This window comes from Saccopteryx leptura, chromosome 8 (assembly GCF_036850995.1).
Source record: "Saccopteryx leptura isolate mSacLep1 chromosome 8, mSacLep1_pri_phased_curated, whole genome shotgun sequence".
NCBI lineage: Eukaryota > Metazoa > Chordata > Mammalia > Chiroptera > Emballonuridae > Saccopteryx > Saccopteryx leptura.
This window is the reverse complement of record NC_089510.1, coordinates 70,809,316-70,837,032: the sequence shown is the minus strand read 5'-3', so window position 1 is coordinate 70,837,032 and position 27,717 is coordinate 70,809,316. Positions and strand designations below refer to the sequence as shown.

At 40.3% G+C, this 27,717-nt stretch overlaps 1 protein-coding gene across 2 annotated transcripts in view; it reads right to left on the bottom strand.

The window, feature by feature from the left end:
- The window catches only part of DCUN1D1 (defective in cullin neddylation 1 domain containing 1), a 36,512-nt gene extending 9,320 nt beyond the window's left edge, over nt 1–27,192 (bottom strand). The window contains exons 1-4 of one of the 2 annotated variants that reach the window (XM_066347140.1): nt 26,954–27,192; nt 11,622–11,838; nt 9,426–9,594; nt 7,295–7,425 (exon numbers count right to left, since the gene is read on the bottom strand). In XM_066347140.1, the coding sequence (XP_066203237.1) occupies nt 7,295–7,425; nt 9,426–9,594; nt 11,622–11,838; nt 26,954–26,956 (520 nt within the window). In that variant the 5' untranslated portion in view covers nt 26,957–27,192. Of the gene's footprint in view, nt 1–7,294; nt 7,426–9,425; nt 9,595–11,621; nt 11,839–26,236; nt 26,390–26,953 lie in introns of those variants that run through there. The other variant, XM_066347141.1, reaches the window with a different exon arrangement.
- Nucleotides 27,193–27,717: the final 525 nt, after the last annotated feature.

Here is a 27,717-nt window from a genome sequence, read left to right as displayed (position 1 = left end):
TCATTATACATTTGTCCAAACCCACAATATACAGCAGCAAGAATAAACTTTAATGTGAACTTGAACTTTGGGTGATAATGATGTAACAATGGAGCTACAATGATAATGATGTAACAATGGAGCTACAATGATAATGATGTAACAATGGAGCTACAATGGCAGGGGATGTTGATGATAGGAGAAGCTATGCATGTGTGAAGGCAGGGTGTATATGGAAAATCTCTGTACCTGATGTTCAATTTTGCTATAAACCTAAAAAAACTCAAAAAATAAAGTCTACTGAAAAATGTTTTTTAGTTTACAGTGTTTTGCTGTTTCCTTCGGATAACATCTACATTTCTAGTCGAATGAACTTGCAGTTCCTCAAAGGTACAATGTGTCTCACTTCTGAGCAATTACACTTGCTAATCTCTCCATATTACAGACGACTTCTTTTCCTGTTGTCCTTGAAAACATATATTCATTCTTCAAGGCTCAAAAATTATAATCTTTGCAAAGACTTTGCAAACTCACCCAGACAGACCTAAGCTGTTCCTGACACCGTGCTCTCAGAGGAGGCAGGCAACAAATGTGGAGTGAAAAGGGGAAATTCAAAAAGAAAAGTTCAAATTAAGAGCTGAAACACACAGATTAAGTTGAACATGAATAAAATGTTTATTGCCACAATCACAGAAAAATGTGCCTCTAGACAGAAATGTCCAAGTGGCAGAGAACAGCTTAGCTAGAGAGAAGTGGTTTAACATAGTTTAGCCTCATAAATCCCAACTCTAGCTCTAGATAATGATCTTGGGCAACTGAATTCACCTCTCTGTAATTCAGTTCAAAATAAAAATAACAGCCTGACTTGTGGTGGCACAGTGGATAAAGCGTCGACCTGGAATGCTGAGGTCGCCGGTTCAAAACCCTGGGCTTGCCTGGTCAAGGCACATATGGGAGTTGATGCTTCCTGCTCCTTTCTCTCCTCTCTCTCCCCCCTTCTCCAAAATAAATAAACAAAATCTTTAAAAAATAAACAAACAACAGTATGTACATTCATAGGGCTGCTGTTGTAGGATTAAATGAGTTAATACATATAAAACATTTAGACTAGTTCCTGGTAAATAATAAGTCCTTACTATTACTTATTTTTAATAATTTTTTCTTTTTGTGACAGAAAGAGAGAGACACAGATAGAGACAAACAGAAAGGAAAGAGATGAGAAGCATCCATTCTTCCTTGCGGTACCTTAGTTGTTCATTGATTGCTTTCTCATATGTGCCTTGATGGGGGTGGAGGGGCTACAGCAGAGTGAGTGACTCCTTGCTCAATCCAGTGACCTTGGGCTCAAGCCAGCAACCTTTGGGCTCAAGCCAGCAACGATGGGGTCATGTCTATGATCCCACACTCAAGCTGGATGAGCCCATGCTCACACCAGCCAGTGACCTCGAGGTTGCGAACCTGGGTCTTCTGCATCCCAGTCCGATGCTCTATCCACTGTGCCACCACCTGGTCAGGCTTATTTTTAATAATTAAAAAAATTTATTATACTTTCTGAAGCAGTACTGGAAAGAGAAAATTCAATAATAAGGTAACAACAAAAAAAAGGACAATTAGAAGGAAAATACAGCAAAAAAGAGACAAGCAAGTCTTCATAACAGAACTGTAAACCGAGAAACTTATAGATGAATCAATCCTCAAGCTCTTATGGTAAAGTTAAAAATGCCAACAGAGGTAATCCCAGTGTCATTCTTTCAAACAGAATCAACAGGGCACTGTGAGATTTCATAAAATATGAGCAACTGAGTGCCAGATGAACATGAAAATGAATTAAGAGTGAATCCACTGTCCCTAAGGGAAACAAAATGTTGCCAACTCACTTGGGAAGAAGGAATAGAGCAGGGGTCCCCAAACTACGGCCCGCGGGCCGCATGTGGCCCCCTGAGGCCATTTATCTGGCCCCTGCTACACTTCCAGAAGGCCCACCTCTTTCAGAGGTGGTCAGTATCCGTATCCTGTGCTCCTGGAGTACTGTATGTGGCAGCGCCACAAAGCGCGACGTCACGTACAGAACTACTTCTTGTAACGTGGGACACACGCATCACAGCTCTGGAAGCACGTCATATCACTTGTTACGGCTAGCAATGACAAATATGGAACTGGACATTGACCATCTCATTAGCCAAAAGCAGGCCCATAGTTCCCATTGAAATACTGATCAGATTGTTGATTTAAATTTATTTGTTCTTTATTTTAAATATTGTATTTGTTTCCATTTTGTTTTTTACTTTAAAATAAGATATGTGCAGTGTGCATAGGGATTTGTTCATAGTTTTTTTTATAGTCCGGCCCTCCAACGGTCTGAGGGACAGTGAACTGGCCCCCTGTATAAAAAGTTTGGGGACCCCTGGAATAGAGAATTAAACATCCTATTTGAAATGTTTTAATTTACTCAGAAATATCTACAGTTAGCATAACATAGTGTAATAAAAAAAATACAGAAATTGAAGTAAGAGATCTGAGGTTGAGTCCCAGTTCTCAGAGAACTCTAAAACTGTGTGACTTTAATAAGGCAGCCTCACTGATCATGATTTTCCTCTTCTTCATGAAAAGAAGGTAACAGGGGAGAGGTTTCTTTTCACTTAGTTCAAAGGATTGTTACAAGAACTAAAGAGGATTATGTAGATGAAACCATGCTTTAAAAACATTCCATGAAATTATTTCTAAATATTAAAGTAAGTGTTTAACAAAGAATGTTAAAAACTTTTAAATCAAATGCACAGGAATCGGATTCTAACTGAACCACCATTTACCAGAAAATAACCCTATAAACTTTATTATAATTAAAGTCAGGATTATCCTAAAAATGACAGGGCTACTAAAGAACAAATTCAATTTTTGGCAAAATTAATAAAATAATCAGTCCCACAAAAAAAAAAAATACCCATACCATAGTGTTATTAACCTCTTTCTGGAGTATTTTGTTAAGCTTTAAGAGCTCTATTCTGTAAGAAAACTGAAAAACTGGAAATGTGTCTAGAGGAGACAGTAACAGGAATAGTAAAGGTCCCCTCAAATGAATAGTTAAAATAATTGGAGAGCTGACTTGGAAAAAAAAAAGGGGGTAAATGACAATTAACTTTTTTAAAATTATTATTATTATTATTTTTTTACAGGGACAGAGAGTCAGAGAGAAGGATAGATAGGGACAGACAGACAGGAATGGAGAGAGATGAGAAGCATCAATCATTAGTTTCTTGTTGCGCATTGCGACACCTTAGTTGTTCATTGATTTCTTTCTCATATGTGCCTTGACCGTGGGCCTTCAGCAAACCGAGTAACCCCTTGCTCGAGCCAGCGACCTTGGCTCCAAGCTTGTGAGCTTTTTTTGCTCAAGCCAGATGAGCCTGCACTCAAGTTGGCGACCTCGGGGTCTAGAACCTGGGTCCTCTGCATCCCAGTCCGACGCTCTATCCACTGCACCACCACCTGGTCAGGTGACAGTGAACTTTTAAGGTTAGACTTTCTCTGGGCGATAGCAGAGGACAAATAAGGGCAATGATACAAGTTATACAAACAAAGATGCTAGCTTAATAAGGAAGAACTATATGATAACAAGAAAGAATATCCTATGAAGAGAATGGACCACTTCCTAAAACTATGTGCCCAATTCCCGATGTTCAAATGTAAAAGCTAAATGAACATCAGGTACGAATGCTACTTTGGATAAGTTAGATTTAACAGAGGACTTATGAAGCACCTATCAAAAATTTAAGATTCAGAAGACTATCAGAAATGGCAGGTGACTGAAGCAGATGGTGATAGAGAAAGCATCTTATCCTAGTGTCACAAAAAATAAGGTTACAGAAAATGAGAAAAAATGGAAAACACCAGCTCATACTACCATTAGCACAGCTATTCATAAATAAATCACAGTGCTGTTACTGTCACTCTTTGCCATTTCGTTTTGGGCCTCATCTCTTCTCCTATGATCTTCAAATTTCTCTGTGCCAAATACTTTAATATATGAGCCCTGTAAACCCTTAGAAAGGCTGTCGGCCCTGGCCGGTTGGCTCAGTGGTAGAGCGTGGGCCTGGCATGAAGGAGTCCTGGGTTCGATTCCCGGCCAGGGCACACAGGAGAAGCGCCCATCTGCTTCTCCACCCTTCCCCTTCTCCTTCCTCTCTGTCTTTCTCTTCCCCTCCCACAGCCAAGGCTCCACTGGAGCAAAGTTTGCCCAGGCGCTGAGGATGGCTCCATGGCCTCTGCCTCAGGTGCTAGAATGGCTCTGGTTGCAACAGAGCGACGCCCCAGAGGGGCAGAGCATCGCCCCCTGGTGGGCATGCCGGGTGGATCCTGGTCAGGTGCATGCGGGAGTCTGTCTGCCTCCCCATTTCTAGCTTCAGAAAAATGCAAAAAAAAAAAAATAATAAAAAAGGAAGGCTGTCAACTTTAATTAAGTTCTTCAACTAAGTAAGTCATTACATTCCTGACACTCGACAACAATGCAAAAAAAAAAAAACCAACACTATGATTTTGTCTCATTACAGTTTTCTTTTTTTTTTTTTAATTAAGACATTTCTAGTTTTAATTTTATGGAAACACTGAGCAAAAGTATAGAAGTTCCTATATACCTCTCCCTCCATTCCCATTTCTAGTATTTTTAAAAGCTTGTTTTAGTATGGTATATTTCACATTAGGGCTCATTCTGTGTTGTACATTCTATGGGGTGTTTTTTTGGGGGGAGGTGTAAAAATAAATTTAAAATTTTGTTTAAATACACATAAAGAATTTATCATCCTAACCATTTTTAAGTGTGCAATTCAATAGTGTTAGGTACATTCACTACTGTACAACTAATCTCTAGAACTCTTTTCATCTTGCAAAACAAAAATTCTATATCCATTAAATAATATTACATTTTTCTTAAGCTCAATCCTTACCAGTTAAAAGAATAAACATTGTTAAATCTAATTTTTCTGCATAATCTCTTGCTCAATTTTTTCTATAATCTAAAATTCCAACTTACCATCATATTAATATATCTCTAACTATAAAATTTTAATTTTGCTTTTATAATAAAAAGATTCAATATCAAAACTATATATTCACCCAAAAATATAACTTATTTTGTACAGTAAGGGCTAGGAAGATAATTAAGAAAAAGATTCAGCCCCTTTATTTTATTTTATTTTATTTTATTTATTTTTTGTATTTTTCTGAAGTCAGAAGCAGGGAGGCAGAGAGACGGACTCCCACATGCATCCGACCAGGATCCACCAGGCATGCCCACCAGGGGGCAATGCTCTGCCCATCTGGGGCTTTGCTCCGTTGTGGCCAGAGCCATTCTAGCACCTGAGGTGGAGGCCATGGAGCCATCCTCAGCACCTGGGCCAACTTTGCTCCAATGGAGCCTTGGTTGCAGGAGGGGAAGAGAGAGATAGAGAGAAAGGAGACAGGGAAGGGTGGAGAAACAGATGGGTGCTTCTCCTGTGTGCCCTGGCCGAAAATCAAACCCAGGACCTCCACATGCCAGGCCAACACTCTACTGCTGAGCTAGCCAGCCGGGGCTAGGATTTAGCCCCTTTCAATCACAACTGATATTCACAACATTTTTTTTAATCTTACCAAAATATTGTGCTGTATTTCTAAACATTACAAATAATTTTTTTAATATATACATATAAATTTAAAACTGTAATTGGTTTTCATTTGTGTATAAAAAAGAAACTAGAAAAAACAGACCAGTTAACTGGTGACCACCAACAGAAGACGAGAAACCAACCCTAGGTATACTAGCTTATTTTGCCTGCAAAATGAGAAATTTTTTTGTAATATCTAATCTAAAGGGTCAGTTGGAAATGAGGTTTCATAATTTAGAATTCTGCTTTACAGATATTTCGTAAATCTTATTCTATTTCGTGTTGGTCACTCTTTGGGCCAATTTTCCAATACTAATGATATGCATTCATCCTTTCCGCACTCACTTTCAGTCACTTCCTCAGCCTCAGCCCTATTCACATAACCCTTTTCTCAATGCTTTCCCCCTCTAATCTATAACATAAAGAAGGATTAGGACAAAACTCTCTGCCTTTCCAACTACAGTATATTCAAAATAAAATAAACTCACATCAACCATATCACTGAATAAGTTATATAACCTACCTGTGCCTGTTTCCTTATTTGCAAAGGAAGGATAAAAAAGGCTAGTACTCTATTATTATGTACCTGGCACATAATAATATATGATTCATTGAATGTAAGAATAAATGGTTCATAAACTTGTTAAACATCAAATGTGGCAGTATATGTAAAGTACTCAGCACAGTGCCAGACATACTGAAAGCTCGTGTTTAATGGAAGTTACAGCCATCATCAAAATCTTTAGTGTGTCCCCACTGCCCACAAATTTCAATTTAAACCTTTCTGTCCTGTTTTTAAAAGAAGCCTGTGGTTACTAAGTCTTAATATGTTTCACCAACTAAAATCAAGTCAATATTTTCTTGCTTCCATAAAGTCAAGTTTATTTCTCAAGATTCAGACCTTCATTCATAACTATGTTCTCATCATTGGAACACGTTTTATCTTCCCTTGCCCAGCCAAAGCCAACCCTTTAGTTCACATCCCATTGTGTCTTGGGAGCATGTCTCAACCATTCCTGCTTTTATTCATTTCTACTTTTATCTAAAACCCTCACACTGATTATTTTTCTGCCAAAATCCAACCTTTCTCAGTAAACTGTAAATTACACTGTAGCTTTTAGTTCCATATCCTGTAGCCATCCCCAAAGCAAATGAATGGATATTATATACAGTATAAAGTGATCTAAATTGTTAAGGGTAGTTATTTCTGGATAAGATAATGAATGTTACATCATCTTTTTTTATTCTTTATTATGGATTCCAAACAATTTATAACCAGAAGAATATATTTATCTGGCATTCTATGACTCAGAAATCCTACAAGGCTATTTCTACAAATTCATAGTGAAATAACTTATCCTACAATCACTACAATAGTTTCCTGAAAAAACAAACAAACAAATGTACGTATGTATGTCAGGGGAATTTTAACTATTTCTTTTCTGTACAGTTCTTTAAAAAAATCAGTAGCTCACAAGGGGTATCCAAAGTAACCAACCCTATTAATTAACGCACTCAGTATATTCCAAGTCACCAGAAGTTCATTGTTTTTCAGGAACTGGTATTTTCATATTTTATGCTAAAAACACGTAACTTTCTCTTACAAAATAAAAGTGACACTGTCAATGTATTAGAATGTATTTGAAACACCAAATATAATTTTTAAAAATTCTTACCTAATCCTTTTTGTCCTGGATTCTTTGCAAAATTAAAAGTAAACTGGTAAAAATCCTTAAATCGTCCTGGTTCTTTCAATTCTTGTTCCATCTTGGGTATCTGGGCCTTTAGTTTTTCTATGCTGTCACATCTACATTGTAAAATTAAGTTTATAAAAGATAAACTTTTTCACTATAAATTAAGGACTTAACTTATTCCTATGATAGGTTATATTTATTTCATAGAACTTTTTAAAAATCAAATGGCTGAAATTTCTCTTTTTACATTACATAAACAAGTATGGGTTTTGTTGGAGGAAGAAAAAGTCTGGAGTGATCAAATGTTAGAAATAATTACTATTTTTAAAAGACATGGGCTATTACTTTTAATTACATAATTCACTGGATTATTAACACACCTGAATTGCAGAAGTCAGCTGCCATGAACAGATGAGAATGTATAGTAATCAACAACAATCACCACTTTAAACTGTAGTATATACTCCTTACACCATCACAAGTCACATCTAGTTTACAAACTAACTGAAAGCATAGTTTCTTACTTAGGTGAGACTGCACTCCTCTTGAAAAGTTACTCTGTGTTACATACAAAGTATAATAAAATCAATTGAACTCCCTACCATTTTCAACTGAAGTTATATCTCAAATCCACAGTAAACTTTTCTCTATTTTGCAAAGTAGTCAACTTCTAAGGAGTTGAAAGGTCCAAGTACCAAGTCTTCCTTTCCACAGAACAGCCTTAAGGTAGAAATATTCTGTTTCTTATAGATTCCACAAAACCAATCATTCTATTTTTTCCTTATCTTTTCGTTTTTATCTTATAACATCTCCCAGATCATTAGTTTGAAGTTAAAATTTTGATTTGGAAGTGCATCATATTGTACATAAATTCAGTTTCAAATGAAAAAAGAAAAAAGTTCTAACAACATCCGTCCTAGATAGAAAATTGCAGTAAGTTCACAATGGGGCTGGCTTTGGCCATAACAGTGTCTAGGCCAGTTATTAATTTATTGCCTCTCAACTTTAAACCTATCCTTCTTTGCCCTAAATTGTGACTATCTGAGGTGGACTACATTCTCTTGACAGTTGGCTCACTGTTAGGTTCTACCAATAGAGGGCAATGAAAGGCTGGAAGAGGAAAAAGGAACTTTTCTTATCCTAGTTTGTCTCCTGTAGAGAGCAAGGGTTCCAGTGTGCTGGAAGGCCCCAGCTGTGTTCACCAATGGCGGCAACTCACATGGCCCCGCCTCGCAGCCAGGGGCCTCTAGCCAGTTTCTCCTTCCCGGGGAGGGGCAGGCAGGCATCAGAGGCATTAGGTTCTGCAGCAGCCACGCCCTCAGGACTGATTACAATGTCCCTCAGGCTCAAGATCAGAATGTCTGGGTTCAAATCCTGGCTCTAACACCAACTAATTCTAGCTTCTCTGTACGTTGGTTACCTCATCGCTACAATGGGGATAGAAACACTACTTCTCAGACACAGTTATTGTGAAGAGGTAGGTAAAGTACTTCCTTACTTAGCACAGTTCCTGAAATAAAATAAATGTTCAACAAATGCTAGCTGTTATAATAGTCACCCTCTAAAAACAAAGGGCAGCCTGTTACCTACCCACAGAATGCTTCTGCAGCCTCATTATAGACAACGAGAAGCCAGAGATAAAACCTGTACCCATGAATTTCCAAACTATTTATTCCAAGACATTCAGCTAACCAGCTGCCAAGATGTAAACTGAACAAAAAGTGATTAGTAACTTCCAAGATTTTAAATTCTAGGAGTTTGTTTATAAATTCAGAATATGCAGCCTCACATTATAAAATACCTTAAAACTTGCTCATTTCACTATGCTTTAAATATTAAAGCATAGTAATTTATTTTAATGCTGGAGAACTTCCCTTAGAAACAAATGATAACAGTACAATGCAAATAAAATAGGCTGTACGAGCTAGACAGATGACTACACAGAACACTGGGTAACATGGGAAGGAGTTAGCATATTAGCCCCTTTCTATTTACAGCAATGTATATGGACTGGTACATTTATAAATTTATATTTAAAAACACATAACATGATTCAGTTCCACAGTAATTCTCATAGCAGTGTACCTAATTTCCTTGGTAGTTATATACTCACCCTAATTCTGCCATGCCATCCATGAACTCTTGTTTGGAGAATTCGCACTGTGTTGCTGCTCTGAACTTCCACGCAATGATCAACACACTAATGCTGGCTGGGTCGAGTGCCAGGTCATCACAGAACTGCTGTATACCATCTATTCCAATTTTATTTTCATCTTGAGGATCTTTATAAATAACAGTGCAATATTAAATTAATGCCATACTTTATTATGCTATTCCTAAAACTAAAAAAGGTAGTGCTTTCTGTTCCATTAAAAAATGATCTCAACAGACCAAATATTTTCCTGCTATAATATTCAAAGCCACTTTGCCCTCAAAACAACACTCTTAAGATGAACAAAATATACAAGGTGGGACAAAAGAAGGTTTACAGTTGTGAATATGTGAAACACAAAGCTTATTTTTGTATTATTATTTCTTCCTTTTTCTTTTTCTTTTTTTTTTTTTTTTTTTTTTTTTTTTTTTTTTTTTCTGAAGGGAGAAGTGGGGAGGCAGAGAGACTCCTGCATGCGCCGACCAGGATCCACCTGGCATGCCCACTAGGGGGCGATGCTCTGCCCTTCTGGGGCACTGCTTCATTGCAACCGGAGCCATTCTAGTGCTTGAGGCAGAGGCTATGGAACCATCCTTAGTGCCTGGGACTTTGCTCCAATGGAGGCTTGACAGCAGAAGAGAAAGAAGAGGGGGAGGGTGGAGAAGCAGATGGGCACTTCTCCTGTGTGCCCTGGCTGGGAATTGAACCCAAACATACACACGCCGGGCCAATGCTCTACCACTGAGCCAATCAGCCAGGGCTTCTTTTCTTTTTTTAAAGTGAGAAGAGGGGAGATAGCAAACAGACTCCCACATGCGCCCCACCCTGGATCCACCCAGCAACCCCTGTCCAAGACCAATGCTCAAATCAACCAAGCTATCCTCAGCACCAGGGGCCGACACTCAGACCAACCAAACCACTGGCTATGAGAGGGTAAGAGAGAGAGAATGGGGAAAGGGAGGGAAAGAGAAGCAGACGGTTGCTTCTCATGTGTACCCTAACCAGGGATCAAACCCAGGATGTTACATACCAGGGATGATGCTCTATCCACTGAGCAAACCAGCCAGGGCATTATTTCTTAATCATTGTATTTTCCATATGAACAACTGCAAACCTACTTTTGCCCCATCCTGAAAATATATAGACACTTGATTTCTAAAGTCACATTTATTCATATGAAAAATGTCCCATAATCATATACATTCAGAAAGTCAGACATTGTAGTGATAAAGGATTTTTACTGAACCTACTCATATTTTTTTAAGGCTTTCTAAATTAACAGTATTATGTACCAAAATTCATTTTCCTCTTAAAACAAAGTTCATTTTACCACAGCAATCACTTCTTTAGAGTATCAAAGAAACCATAAACTCAGCAATTTGATCCTAACCTTGACAATACAGCTGTTGTACAAATTAAAAAAAAATCAATATTTACTTATCAAACAGCAAAAATTTTAAGTAATAAAAAATACAAGGAGAAACAGGCATTCATACACTGCTGTCAAATGTAATCTGCTAACCTCTCTAGCAATAAAAAAAAATGGCTTTTTTATTTTGGACATGAATTATACATAAAATATTCCAATTTTGAAAAAAAATTTAAAACTCTATACACATTTCTGCATAAACATAAAAGGCATGGAAGAATCCACACCAGAATTAAATACTGGGTCCCTCAAGAGAATAAATAAGGAAAAGATGGAGAAACAATTATTAACTTTTTCTTTAGTCATCTATTATGTATTATTTAACTATTTTAAAGTGTATATTACTTTTAAGCTCTTAAGGTTATTAAAATTATCATGCAGGTTTCCTTAAAATTAGTTCAGCTGAGTTTTTAGTAAATGAGGGAAGAAAACCAGTCCCCCCAAACCCCATTTTCAAATTTGATCACGGGGAAAGAATTAAGGGGGAAGCAATAAAGAGGCTAAGAAGAAATTTTAGGGGAAAGAAATTTAGTGGCAATTTCTCTTAGATCTTTTGAAGTTAACTAAGTTCTACAGAGCTCCATTGAGATATTCATCCCTTTCATATGTTCTATATATTATACACACATACACACAAATACATACGTTCTACGTATTATTTCTCATAAGCAGCATGTAACTTTGGAACACCTGGTTCAAAACATTTAAAGATACAAGTAAACACTCACCTTTGTATCTATTGTACAGTTGTTCTAATTTCTTCCTGTCCAATGATCCCTTTACACTCTCCCGTATATAAAGTTCAGGATTTTGGAAAAAATTGTCTGTTGCAACATCTAACTTCCAGTCATTTTGAGACAGGCAACTTACTGCTGTTTTTTCGCTAGATTGTGTGAAGATCATGAACTGACGAACTTTATCCTTCTGCGATGATTTCAACTTGTTCTATTGAAACCAGAAAATAAACTGAAATACTATGTAAAATCACAGAAGACTAAGTATTTCTATATGCCTGACTAATCATTCTCAGCAATATTTTTTCCTCATATAATATTAAAACATTATAGCTCAAAATTTATTTTTGATTTACTATTAATCAGAAAGACATTTTAAAAAATCTAAAACAAAATTTAGTATCATTTTGGAAAAGAAACTAGAACAAAGGCAAAGGAAATTCACCACCAAAAGTGGATCCTGAGAGTATGTATAAAGGCTGTAGAGCAGAGGTCGGGAACCTTTTTGGCTGAGAGAGCCATGAACGCCACATATTTTAAAATGTAATTCTGTGAGAGCCATACGACCCGTGTAGGTTACACATTATCCAATAAAAATTTGGTGGTGTCCCGGAGGACAGCTGTGATTGGCTCCAGCCACCTGCAACCATTTACATGAGCGGTAGGAAATGAATGGATTGTAATACATGAGAATGTTTTATATTTTTAACATTATTATTTTTTTTATTAAAGATTTGTCTGTGAGCCAGATGCAACCATCAAAAGAGCCACATCTGGCTCTCAAGCCATAGGTTCCCGACCCCTGCTGTAGAGGGATGTATAGCTACTCTCAAGACCTTGACCACGCACAGTGTTCTAAAGGTATATATAGTCCGTAAAGTCATGGTGCAATTTTGACCAGTCACAGGAAAGCAACAAAAGATGATAGAAATGTGAAATCTGCAACAAATAAAAGGAAAACTTTCCCAATTTCCCAGTTTCATACCTATTCAGTGCAGTTTGATGTGGGCTCACGCACAGATTTTTTAGGGCTCCTTAGGTAGCTATCCCGTATAGCCTCTACAGACTCGTCACTGACTGGTGGCCTACCAGAACGGGGTTTCTCCACCAAACTGCCGGTTTCCTTCAACTGCTTATCCCACCGAGTAATGTTATTCCTATGTGGTGGCGCTTCGTTATAAACGTGCCGATATTCACGTTGCACTTTGGTCACGGATTCGAATTTAGCAAGCCACAGAACACACTGAACTTTCCTCTGTACCGTCCACATCTTGACTGGCATGGCCGTGGGCTGCTCCGCTGTATACACGGTGGTATGTCATCATCTGCGCATGTGTACATGCTGCCACATCATCCTACAGAAACTGGGAGGGTTTTCCTTTTATTTGGTGCAGATTTCACATTTCTATCGTCTTTTGTTGCTTTCTTGTGACCGGTCAAAAGTGCACCATGACTTTACGGACGCACTGTATATATAAGGAGTGGTGGAGAAAAAATTCACACTATCTAGCCAGCCAAAACAGTCAAATGACCCTGGGTAACAATGAGATTTACAGGTGTTTGCTGCAGTCCTAAAGCCCAGTATAAAAGATACAGGGTACAATTCTCCTCCCAACCCCACTTCCCTTGTTTTCTTGCTATTTTTTAAGCAAATGTGAGAGAGCAACAGACTATGATTACTCTACATTTTTCCTGGTGGTGTTCAATTTCATATTTTCATTCAAATCAGAAGGCCTGAAATTATGAATAAGTACCGTGCATCCTTCCAACCAACGTAATTTGAATAAGATTCTGCCTTTTTCCCCTGAAAGAATCACCTCTTTCCCTTAGCTTGAGCCTAGTATAGGCTCTTTCAAAACAGCCTCTCGACTGTAATAACCTCTTCTCACTTGCCTTGTGTTACATTGATTCATTCCTCATCAGACCTGGACCCTAAGCAAAAAGAAGCAGAGAAATAGGCCATCTTCTCTCTCCCAGTACCAAGGCCCATGTTCTCCCTCCCCTCCCACCAACCTGATCTCCTGTGGAAAGTCAGCCTCCCACTATCATTCTTCTCCCTCACAAGTTCTAATGCCATCACTTAGCAAAATACTTGGATTCTTCTGAGCTACTACTGCAAATGATGGAGGGAAAAGCATGTGTGTAAGGCACACATTAATAGATACAGCGGTTCTGTAGTATAAGCAACACATCTGAAAACCCCAGAATATTTGCTCTGGCAACATTAACAGATTACATACCTCAACCCTCTGATTGTACAGATGACAAAACAGACCCAGAGGGTTAAGGAATTTGTTCAAACATTACCCAGGTTATGGCCCTGGCCAGATAGCTCAGTTAGTTAGAGCATCGTCCCAAAAGAGAGGTTGTGAGTTCAATCACCGGTTAGGGCCCATATTGGAACAGATCACTGTTCCTCCCTCTATCTCCATCTCTCTCTCTCTCTCCCTTTCACTTGCGTGCACAACTTTCTTCTCTCTCTAAATCAATAAAATAGACATTTGAAAAAATTTGAAAAAGAAAATTACCCAGGTTATTATTAGTGGAAATGGAATAAGAACAGAAAGGTCTTGTGAATCAGAGTTAGTAATCTTCACATAAACCAAACTACTTGCTGTACATACTCTAAGCCTTTTAAAATTTTCAGGAAAAGAACTGCCAAAGATATATTTCTACCTAACACAGAATAAAAATAATACTACACAAAATCAAACATGAAAAACATTTATGCCCTGGAGTCTGACCTGCCAACCATACTCTTTTCTTTCTGTAAAAATGCTATTGCTCGGATTACAGATTAAAATCTCAACCTCTGTCCATTAAATTTAAGAAACTATAGGCCCTGGCCGGTTGGCTCAGTGGTAGAGCATCAGCCCGGCGTGTGGCTGTCCCGGGTTCGATTCCCGACCAAGACACACAGGAGAAGTGCCCATCTGCTTCTCCACCCTTCCCTGTCTCCTTTCTCTCTGTCTCTCTCTTCCCCTCCTGCTGCCAAGGCTCCATTGGAGCAAAGTTGGCCCGGGTGCTGAGGATGGTTCCATGGCCTCCGCCTCAGGCACTAGAACGGCTCCATTTGCAACAGAGCAACAAAGCATTGCCCCAGGTGGGCATGCTGGGTGGATCCTGATTGGGCACATGCCGGAGTCTGTCTCTCTGCCTCCCTGCTTCTCACTTCAGAAAAATACAAAAAAAAAAAACAACTATAAATTCACTAACCTTCTGATACTTCACTAATAACTACCGCCTCTGGACACCAGTAATTCATATCCAATTATACAACACATCTCTTAAATGTCTATCTCTATTGAAAAAAATTTAAAAACTTATTCAATTACAACAAACCAACATAGAAATCAAATCCTAAGGAAACTATGAGGAGAGGAGGGGAGATAGGAAGCATCAACTCATAGTTGTGGCACTTCAGTTGTTCATTGATTGCTTTCTCATATGTGCCTTGATGGAGAGGGAGTGGGGGGGCCTCCAGCTGAGCCAGTGACCTTGGGCTTCAAGCCAGCAGCCTTTGGGCTCAAGCCAGCGACCATGGGGTCATGACTATGATACTATGATCCACGCTCAAGCCAGCAAGCCTATGCTCAAGCCTGATGAGCCTGTGCTCAAGCCGGCAACCGCGGGGTTTCAAACCTGGGCCCTCGTGGTCCCAGGTCAACACCGCTGCGCCACCAACTGATCAGGTGGAAAGTACCTGTCTTATTTTAATATACTCTTTAAGTGAAAGGAAACAACTTTGATTTCAACTTTTGTTATTAAATTTTTTAAATGTGTATACCTTTCTTCCTTGAGATATAGTATACTGACATACATTTTAATCTTCAAAGAACAGGGAAGTACATAAGGGTCACTGTGATCATCAGTGATCACTATATAATGTTATACAAAGTGTTGGAGATTAACCAAGAAGTATTAACAACTATAGGCCACATCCTGGAAATTACTTTTAAGTAAACCTGATACAACTTCTTTTGTATAACTTTTCCTCCATTCTCCTAATTGCTGTTGGAGGCAGCAAACCAATCAGGATTCTTGGGGTTTTATTATATAATATTAAATCCAGTACACTGTTCCCTGAAACTTGAATCACTTTTGCTAAAGAGAAGGAAAAACACAGCATAAGTCAATTCTGCAAGGCAAAAAGAGCTGTTCATTCTCCTAATGATTTCCTGTTAGCAAGATATTAGAAAATTGGGGAACAAAGATTTTTAAAAAATCCATCTTATCCATACAAACTAATAACATTATACAAATGATTTATCAAATTCCATGTCATATCTTATTTGAAAAATGTTTATGCAATAATGTCTATGTATATGTAAATGTGCACTATTAACTGGTTTAAATATCCAGTATATGGGCAATATAAATTTATTTTAAGAAAAAGGGCTTCAGCTGCTCATTTCCAACACCACAGAGGCAAATGAGCAATACCTGGCAGAGACCTGACAGTACAGGCCAAGCGGTAATAAACATTCTCATTCCTGCAGTCTAATCAGTACCCTCCACCCCCTTCCTGTACATATCACACATGCTCATATGTCTCTTATCTACTCTCTGTACCTAGAATAAAAATCTTAACACCTCTCCTCCTTCTAAGGAGGATGCACTCAATTCTGTGGCCTCAAAGGCTGTCCTAGAGCAAACCTGGCGTGGACTACACTGACCGGCCCTTTGTCAAGCCTATTTAGGAGAGCTGTAACACTCCCATCCCCTATTTCCAGGCCTTATAGGGGCACCAGGCAAGGTCTTTTGAGAGTATGACATCAAAGGCTTAAATTTCTATCAACTATGGAAGAGAAAAAGGGTATCTAGCCAGCAAAGAATTATTTCATAAGGGATGAGAGGATGGGCAGAAACTCAAGTGGAAGAAAAACATATGGGCTTTTTCTATTTCTACAATAAACCTAGTTGGGGAATCTTCCTAAGACCAAAAACATATGACAACTACAAGTCAGCACTCAATTGCAGTATATGCCATTGACTTAGGATCTATTTAAAAGGAACTAAAGTGGTCACTAAATAAAATTAGGCAATACAGCCCTGGCCGGTTGGCTTAGTGGTAGAGCATCGACCTGGCGTACAGAAGTCTCGGGTTCGATTCCCGGCCAGGGCACACAGGAGAAGCGCCCATCTGCTTCTCCACCCACCCCCCTCCTTCCTCTCTGTCTCTCCCTTCCCTTCCCGCAGCCGAGGCTCCACTGGAGCAAAGATGGCCCAGGCGCTGGGGATGGCTCCTTGGCCTCTGCCCCAGGCACTAGAGTGGCTCTGGTCGCAGCAGAGCGACGCCACGGAGGGGCAGAGTATCGCCCCCTGGTGGGCAGAGCATTGCCCCCTGGTGGGCGTGCTGGGTGGATCCGGTTGGGCGCGTGGGGGAGTCTGTCTGTCTCTCCCCGTTTCCAGCTTCAGAAAAATACAAAAAAAAAAAAAAAAAAAAGAAGAAGAAGAAGAAGAAGAAGAAGATTAGGCAATACAATATTTAGTACTTAAATGTGAAAATTATCTAGAATAGCATCAAATTTTCAAGGAAATTCAACACTGGTATGTAAAATGTATAAAATACAGGATATATTCTGATTTTTTTATTTTAGCAAAAAAGGGGGCCCTGGCCAGATAGCTCAGTTGGTTAGAGCATCATCTCCAAGTGCAGGGGTTGCCAGTTTGATCCCTGGTAAGGGCACATACAGGAACAGATTCATGGTCCTGTCTCTCTCTCTCTCTCTCTCTTTCTCTGCCTTACTAAAATCAATAAGTAATAAACTTTAAAAAAAAAGGGGGGGGGAGAGGGGAATGGAGGGAGAAGGAGAAGAGAAGAAGAGAGGAAAAAAAGAGGTAAGAAAGGGAAAAAATGCTGTCTCTTATACTAGAAAGCTAATTACAATTGTAGCAAAGGTTACCAAAATTAGAAGTACGTACTATCATAATCTGAGCAGTAAGCAGCTCTTATTTGCTCATCTTTATAAAATAAAAATACAATGATCAGATTATCAGTAGATATTATTTAATACTTAAATCTATCACACACTTGCAACTTTTTTATCCAAGAACTATAAAAATCACATTTAAAACAATAGGTTTTCTAGAAAAAAAATCAGACAAGTACTTTGAATGTCGCCAAGAATCATATAAATAGTTAAGTATAGCTTGACCAGGCGGTGGCGCAGTGGATAGAGCGGCAGACTGAGATGCAGAGGACCCAGGTTCGAGATCCCAAGGTCGCCAGCTTGAGCGCAGGCTCATCTGGCTTGAGCAAAAAAAAGCTCACCAGCTTGGACCCAAGGTCGCTGGCTGAAGCAAGGGGTTACTCGGTCTGCTGAAGGCCCGCGGTCAAGGCACATATGAGAAAGCAATCAATGAACAACTAAGGTGTCACAATGAGAAACTGATGATTAATGCTTCTCATCTCTCTCCGTTCCTGTCTGTCCCTATCTATCTCTCTGACTCTCTCTTGTCCCTGTAAAAAAAAAAAAAAAAAAGTTAAGTATATTTTACTACTGAATCTACAAAGTCAATTGTGATAAAATAGGGACTCAGAAAGGCTCTATGGTAAAAAATAATAATGATAAAGTTAAATTCCATTTATAAGTATCTCAAGAAATACAATGAACATGGAAAATAATTTTCTAGTTAAATAAGTCCTAACAATTTCAAATGAAACAATTTTAATGGGTAAGTAGTATTTCTTAAAGCAAAAAAATTAAGACCCATTTTATTATTTTGATTATTCTAAATTTTCCTCTTCTCATCCTTAAGTTTCAAATTCAGTCTGAACGCTAGAAAGTTACCAAAGCCTTTATATTTTTAAAGGAATTTTCTGACTTCATTCTAGTTATTCAGGAGATGATGTATTCATCTCACAAAAGTCAATGTTTTAAAAATCAAAACACTGTAATGATCACCCATAAATCTCACTAAAAGCTCTGTATGTTGATTCTCATGTTTTCCATATGATTAACAACTTAACTTCATCTGAAACTTAAAAGAACTAATTTAAGTCCAAAAAATCATACTTTCCATATACAATACATACCAGTCAGTAGATAAAGCCAAACGTTAAAATACATATCCCAAACCACTCATCTATAAAAAGCCTCCCCATAGATTATAGGTCAAAAGTGCAGAAAAATCACTTCAACTAACAAGACTACCTACTTCTAAAGACTTTCACTTAAGAGCAAAGTTCTATAAGAAAGCAAGGCTGGCCCTGGCCGGTTGGCTCAGTGGTAGAGCATTGGCCTGGCGTGCAGGAGTCCAGGGTTCGATTCCCGGCCAGGGCACACAGGAGAAGCGCCCATCTACTTCTCCACCCCTCCCCCTCTCCTTCCTCTCTGTCTCTCCCTTTTTCTCCCACAGCCAAGGCTCCATTGGAGCAAAGTTGGCCCGGGCGCTGAGGATGGCTCCATGGCCTCTGCCTCAGGCTCTAGAATGGCTCTGGTTGCAACAGAGCAATGCCCCAGATGGGCAGAGCATCGCCCCCTGGTGGGCATGCCAGGTGGATCCTGGTCGGGCGCATGCGGGAGTCTGTCTGTCTCCCCGTTTCCAACTTCAGAAAAATACCAAAAAAAAAAAAAAAAAAAAATGAAAGCAAGGCTAAGAACCTGTTTCCTGGAAATCTTCCTTCCTACCACCTGCACAGAAAGGCAATAGATGATTAGTGAAGAGTATAGACTCTCAAGCCAGACAGGGAAGATTTTAATCCTCCCTGTGCCTCTTAACTGCTGTGTGACTTTGGGAAAACTACTTAATCTCTGATATCTGTATACTTCAATTTCTTCATCTGTAAACAGGGTGTGAAGGTTATATGAATTAATTCAGATTAAACTCTTAGAACTGTAACTAGCACATAGTAAGTACTCTTTACAAGTCAATGAAGCAAAGTAGAATACTCCAGAGAAAAAGAAATTTTGTATAAATGGTAAAGAAAGAACAATAACCATAATTAAAAATCTAGCGGCTAACACTGAGCTCCTACTGTGTGCCAACTATGCAAGGTGGTTATCACTGATTCCATTTTACCAATGAGGAAACCAAACCTCATGCTCAATTTATCTAGAGATGACACACATACCTAAAAAGCAGCAGCCTGGTGCCTAACTTCAAGGCATGGTCTTTTCATTTGTTCTATGTACACTGTCATCAAGTAAGGGGGGGAGGGGACGGAAAAGTGCAACCAGTGACTAATTATGTGTGTACTGGAGAGAAAGTGAATTGTGAGCAATATATTCACATATTTTCACATGTAAACAACATATAGTCTGACTAAAATTTTTCCATTAAGCATTCCCTCACAACCTAACTAAAAAGGCTAATTTAGGGATGGAACTTCCCTTTAGAGTTTTTAGTGTGTGTGAGAAGAAGAGGGAGAGGGAGGGAGGAGAAAGAGATAGGTTATTTATAAGATAAGTAATTCAACAGGAAGAAAAATGTTTGTAGTCCTATCCGTTTTTTAAAAGTAGGACCATAATCTACAGCTTTAAATGTACAAAGGTGGCAAATTAGGAGTCGTTGAAAGTAAGGGTTTCCTTTCACAATGAGAAGACTTGAAACACAAAGGAAAATACAAATACGTGTACAGGTTATAGCTAGAAAATATAAGCAAATGTGTATAAATTCAAGTATTAAGCAAAACAAAACCACTCTATATTCTCTTAAATGATAATCTCCAGTTTAGAATCATCACTTATGGTTAGGTGTGTTGCTCGTACCATTCATTCATCTGTAAACTTCCTGCCCTCTGAATAACAGTTAAAATGACCTCTCCTTTAAGAGGAGCTATACTACTATTACACCAAGTCAAATATGGAATATTATACAATAGAATTATTATACTCAATGTTGTTTTATATGATGGCAACTCATTTGAAAACGTATTTCAGAAAGTATATGTACTTATAAGATCCAAACTTGTTTTGTATGTTTTTAAAGGACCTTTCTACCAGGTTTTTTTTTTTAAATGCATTCTATTAATGGAAATTTAAAGGATTTTCTCTTCCCCACCCACAGAATTATTTATATTATTCAAAATATACCACTGTAAATGGAATGTTTGATTGTGGTTTAAAGAAGACTGTTTTGATTACTTAAAAGTTATTTTGCTAATTCGTACTTATCTATAACAGGATAGAAATCACCTACTTAAAATACTTGTGTTAGCTATCATATTTCAACTCATTCTCCCAAACTTACTGCTTCAACTTCTAACAGTCAAGGTAGCTAATTTAAATTTGCTTCTCTTCTTTATATACATTTTTTCTTTTTAAAAGAAAAAAAATCAAACCACAAAATGATTACAACAAAAAAATAATCAAATGAGACTTTTAAGTTCTACTATTAAAGAATTTATGATAATGATTAGATGTGATATTTGTTTCAGTAAAGAGAACAATCCTTTAAAAATAAAATATCCTAATTCTAAGATTTACTAACTACTCAAATCCTAAGTCCAGAAATATGAGGCTCCTATGAGTAAGTAATAAGCACTCTAAATGTTTACTGAAATGAAAAATACAACAAAGGTATGGGCCATGTCAACTTACCTCTGTTGCTGAACACGATGTTCAGTGTTGAGAGATTCAAACGTGTAAGTTCTATAAGTTCTTTGGAAAAGAACTCTTTAGAAGAGAATCTCTTAAATTTTTGCAATGCAAACAAGCAGCCTAATCACTGATTAGGTATTAATTACATAAACGGGTTCAACAAAGTGATAAAAGATGCTTTAGTGGCATTTTCCCCCCTTCTGTTTTTGCTTTCTCTTAGGTGGGGGATATCTATACACCTGAAGTGATGAGGTGAACTAGATAGTCAGCAGGTTATTCAAGAGCTTGTTTGTGTCCACAAAGCAACTGAATCCTATTTGGAACTATTTCTCTTCATCAAATGTCATGGCTAACACTATCACAACAACATATACTGAAATTTAAAAGGGGGCTTTCTCACTGATTTTCATTATGCTGGGGACCCAACCTAGGAGGCCATACTGAAAAGGGTCACTTGACTCAAATGAGCTCAGCTGTTTCAAAATTTAAAAATGACTACCACAATGAGTTAATTTTACATTCAGCTTTTTTACTGTATGTACCAAAAGAGTTTAAATTTTTCAATTACTTAAATGTTTAAATCAGATTGGTTATATATGGAAACTATGCAATAGAAGGAAGAAATCGGGAGTGAAACTAATAAAAAATTCTACACCTAAACTAAAAGGGTGCTTGCTGGGCTTTTTTTGTTTGGGGTAGGGGGGTGGGGGTGCGTGGTGTGTGTGTGTGTGTGTGTGTGTGTGTGTGTGTGTGTGTTAAAAGGAGGACTAAAATGCTTAACCAGAGAGCAAGCTTCTAACCCATGCCCTGCTACATATTACCTCTTTACCCTGGTCATGTCATTTTAAAACTGATAAACACTCATTGCCACCTATGTTAAAAGGAGATAACAGTATCTATTGCAAAATTGTATCTATTCCACAAATTGGAATGGAGATTAAATAAAATAACAGTGGTAAATTGACCAGCAGACAGTATGTTCTCAAATATTTAAGTACTTCTTTCTCTCCAATGGCCCAGTTTTCTGCCTATAGTCATTAAACGCCTACATAAAAACTACTAGAACAGCCTGACCAGGCAATGGCGCAGTGGATAGAGCATCAGACTGGGATGCGGAAGACCCAGGTTCGAGACCCCGAGGTCGCCAGCTTGAGTGTGGGCTCATCTGGTTTGAGCAAAAATTCACCAGCTTGGACCCAAGGTCGCTGGCTCAAGCAAGGAGTTACTCGGTCTGCTGAAGGCCCATGGTCAAGGCACATATGAGAGAGCAATCAATGAACAACTAAGGTGTCGCAATGCGCAACGAAAAACTAATGATTGATGCTTCTCATCTCTCCGTTCCTGTCTGTCCCTGTTTATCCCTCACTCTTACTCTCTCTCTCTGTCTCTGTAAAAAAATAAAATAAAATAAAATAAAGAGTTTAAAAAAAAAACTACTAGAACATATTCAAAAGCAATCTAAGAAAGAGACTTGTTGTGTTTTAACTAGGTAAACTTGACAGTATTTTTTTTTTTTTTTTTTTGTATTTTTCTGAAGTGAGAAGCTGGGGGAGGCAGACAGACTCCCATTTGCGCCTGACCGGGATCTACATGCGCCTGACCGGGATCTACCCGGCATGCCCAACGGGGGCGATGCTCTGCCCATCTGGGGTGTTGCTCCGCTGCAATCTAGCCATTCTAGCACCTGAGGCAGAGGCCATGGAGTCATCCTCAGGCCAAGGCCAACTTTGCTCCAATGGAGCCTTGGCTGCAGGAGGAGGAGAGAGAGAGAGAGAGGAAAGAGAGGGGGAAGGGTGGAGAAGCAGATGGGCATTTCTCCTGTGTGCCCTGGCCAGGAATCGAACCCAGGACTTCCACACACAGGGCTGACGGTCTACCACTGAGCCAACCGGCCAGGGCTCGACAGTCTTAAATAGAATTGAAAACTCACAGAAGCAGAATGGTAAAGAAAATTATAATGTGGGTTTTGGTATCTTCAAGAACTGCTTGAAAAATAATTATATTGCAATAGAACAAACACTACAGGACACAGAAACAAGGTCTATTTTACCACTAAGATTCCTTGAATGGCTTCCCATTTCTCTTGGAATAAAAACCCAGTATCCTTTCAATGCTCACCATGCCCACCTCCCCTCCTCACCACTCATACCTCATCTGTTTCAATGCCCAACATGCCCCTCTCTCACATACAAACTGCTCCAGCCACACTAGTCTCAACGTTCCTCAAATTTCTGACCACCACATTTCTGCAAGGCTTAATCCTTCATATCTAGTCTGCTCAAAACTGACCTCATCAGTGATGCAGACATCATTTTGCAGCCCCATTTCCATTGTGCCCCAGCATTCCCACCTCCCCTCCCTAACAGGACTTTTCTCCCATAGCACTAACACCTTCTAGCAAGCAAGGAAGAAAAAGATGTACTACCTTTAGTATGTGTCTCTCCCTACAAAAATGTAACCCTCACTACAAAAATGTAACCTTCACTAGAGGAGGGATTTTTATCATTCAGTGAAAGAAACAAAATATATATACACCCATATCCCAAGTATTTAAGAACAATGCCTGGAACATAGAAGGTATTTGATAAATAATTATCAAAATTAAATAAGGTCTACCTTTAATTTACATAAAAATATATATGCAAAATAATGTTAAACAAATTCTTAAGAGACAACCCTGAGCAGGCTTACATTCATTCAGACTTAGAAACTCTGGTACTTGTTCAAAATACAATCTTTTTTTTTTTCTTTTTCTGAAGCTGGAAACGGGGAGAGACAGTCAGACAGACTCCCGCATGCGCCTGACCGACTGGGATCCACCTGGCACGCCCACCAGGGGCGACGCTCTGCCCACCAAGGGGCGATGCTCTGCCCCTCCGGGGTGTCGCTCTTTTGCGACCAGAGCCACTCTAGCGCCTGGGGCAGAGGCCAAGGAGGCATCCCCAGCGCCCGGGCCATCGGCCATCTTTGCTCCAATGGAGCCTTGGCTGCGGGAGGGGAAGAGAGAGACAGAGAGGAAGGGGGGGGGGGCGGAGAAGCAAATGGGTGCTTCTCCTATGTGCCCTGGCCAGGAATCGAACACCAGGGTCCCCCTGCACGCCAGGCCGACGCTCTACCGCTGAGCCAACCGGCCAGGGCCTCAAAATACAATCTTAAATTTCAAAGTCACACATTAAAAAAGAACCATTAAAAACAGTAATTAGCATCATTAATCATCCATTAATGTGAATTTTGTTATTTAATGTATTCATTTATAATATGGGTTTTCCTGGTGAGATGAGTAATATATATTTTTTCAAATCCAATTTTCAACCATTTTTCCAGGTTTCACTGAGTTAAAAGATTGCATGTACCACAAATAGTGGGGGAAATAGTAAACCAGGAGAAAATTGTTTCAGTTCTGCAACAATTTTGCAACCTTGAATCTCAAAACCTCTTTGATCCTCAATTTCTTCTTCTGTAAAAGGGAAGAGGAGTAAATAAGATAATCTCTGGAGTCATTTCAGTTCTAAAAAGTCTGTGATGGTCTGACTCAAAAAGCTAGTAGGTTACAGTCTTACACACTTCTCACACCTCAAATAAAAATCATTATAACCAAAATTTTTATAGCTGAATGTAACTTTAGAAATCATCAAATCCAATCCTGTCATCTTACAAGTAAGAAACCCCCAGAAATTTTGAGCTTTTTAAAAGATTTTTCCAGTATAACAAAATATTGTCTACTTTTAGAATTATTTTTAAGTTATCTGAACAATTCGGTTTTTCTTATACAAAATACTTCAGATTATCCCATCATTGAAGCTTGCCCTACAATGAACAGTAACATGTACTCTAGCTGCACCACACACACCAAAAACAAAACAAAACAAATAAAACTAACATTAGCCCAAATGTTAGGAAAAATTGTAAGGAAACATTTCTTAATTAAAAAATTCTTATGGATTAACTTCCATTAGGGCCCATGGTGATTTAGTTTCTAAACTAACAAGGGCATACCAAGACAATTCTAGTGACATGATCTGAGTTTAGCCACAGAAAGTGTTTTAAATTAATAATATCTTGTCACTACCGGTATAATTGGATGAGTTATGGCTAAATTCCAAAACTAGCTATTTAATATTAACAAAAGGATAGAAGTTTACAAGCTCCAATCCAAGCTGAACTCTCATATGAACCACCTGAAGCCTGAATTCCTGAACAGTTTCATTAGCGTTATCAGGAACCTGGATTCCACAGGATGCTGCTGACTGGGAGACTATTAAGAACAGACCCCATTTTCAGTGCTCCCACCATGTTTACCAGGGAATTACATTTCATTACTTTAGGTTACTTCCCATCTACATGCCAAGAGTCTGGAAACTTCAGGAGTAATGTCTGTGACAGTCAAAGTAAGACATCAGAAACTAATTCTTAGATTAGTGGATCTTAGAACACTGTACTATCAACCCAAACACTGACCTGTACTTGATGGCAAATTTTTCTTACAAACGGTAAATTTTTATGGAACTTAACCATAGAATATAAACCTTGAATGTATGGCAAACTAAACCATATTGTTCATATATGACACCAAAATTTTGCCAAGTTAAAGGCTGGGGTTAAATAAGTGTTATTCGGCAGAAATTAGATCAACTAAAAACAAAAGACACTAGGGCATTCCCTTAACACAGACACACACGCATACACCCTCCTCAAAGAGGCCTTTATGTTGCCCATGAGCCAACGGACAACAATATCATTTTTACTGTCTATTCATACAGTAACCTGCATGGAATTCAACTCATGCTCGGACTATAATGCCAAGCATCGCTTCTGAAAAACAAAGCGTCCAACAGAATCAGGTTCGTAATTGCCAAAATTTAAACTTGTAAGACATTTTTCCCCAACAAAAAGGGAGATGGGAATAACTTGACAAACTGTTTTTTAAAAATCACAAATGGTCTTTTTAACTGGCGTAATAAAGCAATTATTCCTCCCACCCCAAGCAAATAAAATATGTGTTCAAAACGTAGCTTGTCTGTTTCTCCTAATTTTGTGAAATGAGAACAGGTTGCACTTCCGTACTCGCTCCCTCCTCGTCCCCCGAGCTCGGCCGTCTCCCGTGTTCTCAGTAGAGAAGTAAACGTAACCTCCACCAACGGGCCAGGGAAACTCCTGCTCCAAAGCAGGGGACGCATCGCGGGGGTGATGGAGACAGGAAAGGGCTGGTACCCCGCCCCAAACAACACTGCCTGGACACTGGAGGGGTGCTGGAGCCGGGAGCGGAGGGGGGAGAGGAGCTCCGGGAAAGTCTTCCCTGCTCCCCGGCCGGGCGGAGGGGAAAGCCCCGGCCCCGGGGCGGGGGGAAGCTCCTCACCCGGAACCCCGGACCCCGGCCAGACACAATGGAGCCGGCAAGGGGACCGGGCAGGAGCAGGGCCGCTGCCCCATCCCCTCCCCCCGCGCCGACGCCGCCTCCCCCCGCGCCCCGCCGGGGCCAGGGGCACCGGGGCGCCGGGGCACCGAGCCGCTGCCCGCGCCCCCAACTCCCCGGGGCTCCGGACTAGGCCCGGCTCCGCTCCGCCTCCTCGGCTCTCGCGTAGCGGCAGCGCCCGGCGGGAAGGGGCGAAGGAGGAAGGGAAAGGCGGGGAGGAGAGCTCCGCCGGGGAGCAGGACGGAGGCCGCGGGCCGAGCTCGGGCCGGCGGGGTCGCCGCGGGCCGAGGGGCCGCCAGGACGGGGGTGCGCGGCGCCACCGGCCCCGAGCCGGCGGGGCGGGCGGGCGGGCGGCCGCAGTGCCTCACCATGTTGGTGTCCTCCAGGCCTCTCCCCTCCTCCTCCGGCTCCGCAGCGAATGGACGGCGGCGGCGGCGGCGGCTCCTCTCACGGGCTCGCCGGGCTCCCGCTCATGCGCAGTGCGGGGCGGCCCCGGCGCGGCCCGAGGAGGCAGCCCTGGGCCTGGGAGAGGCGGAGGAACGGGGACGTTGGTCGGGAGCCCATGCAGGGGTTCCCCGGAGCGCGGGGTTCTCCCGGGGGCTGGGGGGTCGCTGGCGGGGGAGGGGGCGACAGGCGTCCTCCGCGCGCCGACATCCTCCCGCCGCGCGTGGCTGTCCGGGGCGGGGTAGGTCGGGCGGACACACACCTCCGCTTCCTACGCGCTCCTTCCGCCGTCGGACCGCCCCAGCCGTGTCTGCACGGGCTCCGGGAGGCACGAGCGGTGGCCGGTAACTAGCGGCTAGGGGTGACTGGAAGGGATATGAGGGAGGCGCTAGATCCCCAAACCACCCCATCAATACAAAAAATAAGTAAATCAATCAATCACCACCCCCATGTTTTCTTCTACACCGCCCCCCAAGTTCCAGTATCTGGACTGCATCAGGTCCCCCACGTGGGCATGCTAGAGGAGACCTTAGTCTAGCCTTCAGGTATTGTAGTACCATTTAAGTATGGCACAGGCTCTTCCCAGATATAAATGGTCACGTAGAGACCATATACTCTGGCCTTCGGATTCCAGGTGAGGAGGACGGGCATTCAAGGCTAGTGATGGAAGTTGCAGTTTAAGTGCAGC